General features: G+C 43.6%; 1 protein-coding gene across 1 annotated transcript; it reads right to left on the bottom strand.

The window, feature by feature from the left end:
- Positions 1–2,293: 2,293 nt before the first annotated feature.
- On the bottom strand, positions 2,294–4,281 carry LOC135512548 (transcription factor HES-1-like). The gene is made up of 4 exons (XM_064934693.1): positions 3,898–4,281; positions 3,649–3,744; positions 3,421–3,508; positions 2,294–3,112 (listed from the first exon to the last, which is right to left on the bottom strand). Exons 1-4 carry the CDS (start codon positions 4,036–4,038, stop codon positions 2,601–2,603), a joined length of 837 nt encoding a protein of 278 aa, XP_064790765.1. The 5' UTR covers positions 4,039–4,281; the 3' UTR covers positions 2,294–2,600.
- Positions 4,282–4,785: the final 504 nt, after the last annotated feature.

Here is a 4,785-nt window from a genome sequence, read left to right as displayed (position 1 = left end):
TCGACTAGAGTGGTGTAAAACTCACCGCCATTGGACTCTGGAACAGTGGAAATGCATTCTCTGGAGTGATGAATGATGCTTCACCATCTGGCAGTCTGATGGATGAATCTGGGTTTGGCGGATGCCAGGAGAACATTACCTGCCCCAATGCATGTTTTCCATGGTTCGGGCTAAACCCCTTAGTTCCAGTAAATAGAAATCTTTACGATACAGCATACAATGACATTCTAGACGATTCTGTGCTTCCAACTTTGTGGCAACAGTGTGGGGAAGGCCCTTTCCTGTTTCAGCATGACAATGCCCCCGAGCACAAAGCGAGGTCCATACAGAAATGGTTGGTCAGGATCGGTGTGGAAGAACTTGACTTACACACCGCACAGGGCCCTGACCTCAACTCTGTCGAACACCTTTGGGATGAATTGCGATGCAGACTGCGATCCAGGGCCTACTTGCCCAACATCAGTGCCCGATCTCACTAATGCTCTCGTGGCTGAATGGAAGCAAGTCCCCGCAGAAATGTTCCAACATCTAGTGGAAAGCCTTCCCAGAAGAGTGGAGGCTGTTATAGCAGCAAAGGGGGGGGGAAACTCCATATTAATGTCCCCTGATTTTGGAATGAGATGTTCGACCAGCAGGTGTCCACATACTTTTGGTCATATAGTGTATGAGCCACTGACAAAGTAAAAGCAACACATAGAGTGCATTCCAATACATTGCCTGTAAAGTAAGCCGAGTCAGAACGGCCCATAGCCTTTCTTCTTATTTTGTAGCGTGAGGCAACTTGATGTACTAGCGCACTCCCTGGACAGGTCACTGGTTACAATGCCTCTGCTGAAGGTTCTTTTTAAAACACCACCTGAAGTACTTCAAATGTAGACTATATTTCGATCTGCATATTTGGGGGAAACGTAAGAATGTGTAGGGATCACATGAGAGGTTACTGTCCATTTCATGTACAGCCGAGTGACATCAAATCCCAGATGAAGAAATGTAATCTACCGTGCAGTCGTTTTTATATTCTGTGTCGTCATTGAGTAAGGCACTTACCATAGAACGGTTCCGGTATCTTTTTCATCAGGTCTCTGCCATGCATCTACGCTGGTGTACCATAAATTATACGTTGTCATGTGAATATAATAATATAGCCCTATTATAATTATAGTCTAGCTTGCATTTCAACCAAGGTCAACATTTTACACGAGACGTGAGGACCATACACTTACTTATATGACAGGGGCTAACGTGGCTGATATCTGGTAGTAACCATTGATCAATACTACCGCAATCAGATTGCGCTTCCTTCCTGTGTTGCTAGATGGCGCACATGACTTCTAAAATCCTTGAACACTCGCTATCTCCGCTGCAAAAGGTAAAATGAGCCGTCCCTCTTCAAAACAGGCTTTCCTATTCAAAAATTCGACTCACATATACTTGACATATTGTCAACAATAGTCTCATCTGATTATGTGGATAAAATAACATTTGTTGGTGTTACACCAATTAAAATAACAATACATTTTTATTCAAGGTTCATTGGCCACTTATGACATGAACAGCGGGAGAGATGTTGATATAACTAATTCAAAGTTAGCCTACAAATACAATTATTCAAGGACAAAAACTTAAATATTATCTTGAATATATGTGATCTTTGAGAATAATTATCGAAAGTAATTTTTAGGAATATAATTTTTATCAAACTGGTATCCCCTTCAGGCCTAAAGGGCCTCATTATTTCACACATGTTCAGTGTTGTTTCCCGCTCTCCCCCTCCTCTCCTCACCTCACCGAGCAACACCTGGATTCCGATACAACTGGGCAACTCTGGTTCAAATCAGGCACGTTTCTTGTTGAAAGAAGCCAGAAGCAACGGTCTTTGTGCGATGGCATTTTACGCAAAATCTTTGTGTATAAAATGAAATGCCCCACTTCATAGTCTATGATACTTGTATGCAAGTGTTGGTGCGAAAAATGATCTACTTTTACGCAACATAAGACTAAATTGTGATCCATTCCTGGAGCAACAAGTGGCTGTGTTTAGTTTACAATTGGTTGAATGTGCATGGATTTTGCGCGCAGCAGAACAAACGATTATGCATAACTCAATATCAAATATGACTTTTGCGCAAAAAATATTGGTAGAATATGATAGCCATTTTCTCTTATAGAATGTATAACACATTATTCTCAAATGTATCTTCGCTACACAGCTCTAAACAAAAGTTAAGAATTATGTGGGCCATTATTTGGTGGTCAGGTTTCTGTTGACAAAATCATAGCAGATGTTTTTCAATATCTTTACAAATTTATTTGTCTTCCAAAACGAAGAATTACGTCAAGGGCATTCAACATATCTTTGGCATCACACAGTACAAAAGACACCTCGAATATAAAATGCAGTGAAAAGACTTCAACCATACAAATCTCATTCCAATATGAACTTCACTCCCTCATAAGCTATACAAATATAGTGCATCTTTTCATCTTAACGCATTGAAAGTACAAAAACAAAATCAAAACAAATGTTTTGTAACATTGAACAATGATCGAACTGAGTGTCATTAGAAAAGTATTTTCAATATGTCTTTATTTATTTTTATCTACCAGGGTCGCCACACTGAGTCCGAGTTGCCTGTCGGTGCACCGGGGGACACTGCCGCTGGAACAGGCGTGTTGACCTGGTTCGCATACACCGGGATAACCGGACCGTTGGGTGCAAAAGCTGCGTTGGGGATGAGGAAGGCGAATTGTCCGTCTGTGGCAGGTACGAGCTGGAAACCGCCGTATACTTTAGTGGCTTCTGGTGACATGCTCTGGGGAGAGCCACCTTTACAAGGCAGGGGCATCACGTTGCCTTGCGGAGATGAGTTGGGCATCTGTACCATGGACTGGCCGAAGGAGGGGTGAGGAGGCCCGGCTGAAATCTGGTGCTGTGTGGGGTAGTTCATAGCGTTGATCTGCGTCATGCAACTGGCCAAGTGACCGAGAAGCCGCGTCCTGACCTCGGTGTTAACCCCCTCGCAGGTGGATAGGAACCGGGTGACTTCATTCGTGCACTCGCTGAACCCAGCTCTGTATTTCCCCAGCACGGTGGGATCAGTGTTCAACGCAGCTTTGGGAGAAAGAGAGACAATTATAAACCACTGAGAGTATCGAGACAAATGATACAAATTTGAATTGCGAACATGAACATTGCTCAAACTAAAAATGTATATTCCAAGGCTCACCGATGGCTAATTTAAATGGGATGTTATTGAGATATAGTAGTCTATTCAATAGCTATATTCAGAGACAATAAGGGGGTGAGGATGTGGGCCAAGTCTGTAACCCGACTACCGCCTTCTTATCATTATCTAATCTGCAGAAGGAAGTCTGGAAGAAATCACCCCGGGTATTCAGCGAGCAGCTACAGTCACTTACCAGTCATTTGCGCTCTCTGGAGGTTCCGGAGATGTTTCACCGTCATCTCCAGGATGTCTGCCTTTTCAAGTTTTGAGTGTCTAGAGCTCTGTAATGTGAAGAGTCATATTGTTAGGCTTGAAGATTGACCGATGGAAATTGTATTAGGCGTTAAGGTTTTCAATAAAGTTAATATAGTAGAGATGGTAATAATGCATTTGTTATGAGCGTAATAAACAGAACACTTACATCTTTTTTGAGCGCGTCCAGGATAAGTGTTTTCAACTGTCCCAAGCTTTCGTTGATTCTGGCTCTTCTCCTTTTCTCCATGATAGGTTTGGATGACTAGAGAAAACAAATAAAATAAATTGTTAGAATGATGGAACTTGCTCAAGGTGGATGAATGGATCATGTTTCGCTATACCAGCTCGTGTGTAAATTTGGAGAGACCGAGAGAGAATATCGGCATTTGTAAAAATGCTTTGACCGAGTACTAACCTTCCTGTGCTCGGAAGCCGTCTTGGGTTTATCAGGTGTCGTGTTCATGCTGGCAGGGGTAGCAGCAACCGGAGAGGATGAGTTTTTTTCCATCATATCGGAAGGCATCTTCTGTCCGTCTGAAATATCCCTTCCACACATGCACGGCAACTCGGTATTACAGTCCACTGTTGGTGGTTATTGACAAGCAGTCGGCACTTCTTCGCAGTACCCTCTTATAAAATTCCAAATTCCGGAGGAACAAAATCCTTTCTGTGTGGTGGTGCACCTATGCGCGAGAGACAACTGTCCCCAAGAGAGGGCTGAATTATGTCACGGAGTCGAAAGACCACTGTCTGCCAACGGACGCTGCGTCTGAGTAGAATGTAAAGGCACTTCGTGTTGGTCTTATTTATATCTGGGACTGCACGCGAACGGCTCGTGTGAAACTTCCCAAACTTTCTTTCCCACAGTAACTTTCTACCAATCAGCGTGAGGGACACGCGGCCGGAGGGGAGGATGGCTCGTGTTCAGCGCTCTTCCATTGGTTGTTTGGCGTTTGAGCGGGTGGCCAATGGCGCGCGGCCGGGTTTAGGGCACAACCGGGACTGCCTTCAATCATTCCGTTTACATATTAACACTTGAGCCCCTGACTACCAGCACAGAGTGTAGGGCTGACTTGACTTGGCATGCTGATCCCCAACTTTCAGGCGATACGCACAGGAGGGGAACACTCTACACACGATAATAGTGGCTATAGCACCCAATAGAACTATACAAACAAAACACTTTTCCACATAGGCTGCTTGTATTATACTTCCACATATTTGTGGACTACAAGCCGGTAAATGTGGTACATTCACAGAAGATAGCCTATTCCAACAATAGTGTTTAAGGAAATAGCATAGT

This window comes from Oncorhynchus masou, chromosome 24 (assembly GCF_036934945.1).
Source record: "Oncorhynchus masou masou isolate Uvic2021 chromosome 24, UVic_Omas_1.1, whole genome shotgun sequence".
NCBI lineage: Eukaryota > Metazoa > Chordata > Actinopteri > Salmoniformes > Salmonidae > Oncorhynchus > Oncorhynchus masou.
This window is presented reverse-complemented; position numbering and strand designations above follow the sequence as displayed.

Bases quoted from the DNA above. Each gene is read 5' to 3' on its own strand.
- LOC135512548 (XM_064934693.1), bottom strand. From the start codon at position 4,038: ATGTGTGGAAGGGATATTTCAGACGGACAGAAGATGCCTTCCGATATG. The intron at 3,745-3,897 runs GTTAGTACTCGG...TGTTTTCTCTAG, and splicing joins CGGCTTCCGAGCACAGGAAG to TCATCCAAACCTATCATGGA. The intron at 3,113-3,420 runs GTAAGTGACTGT...TTTCTCCCAAAG, and splicing joins CCAGAGAGCGCAAATGACTG to CTGCGTTGAACACTGATCCC.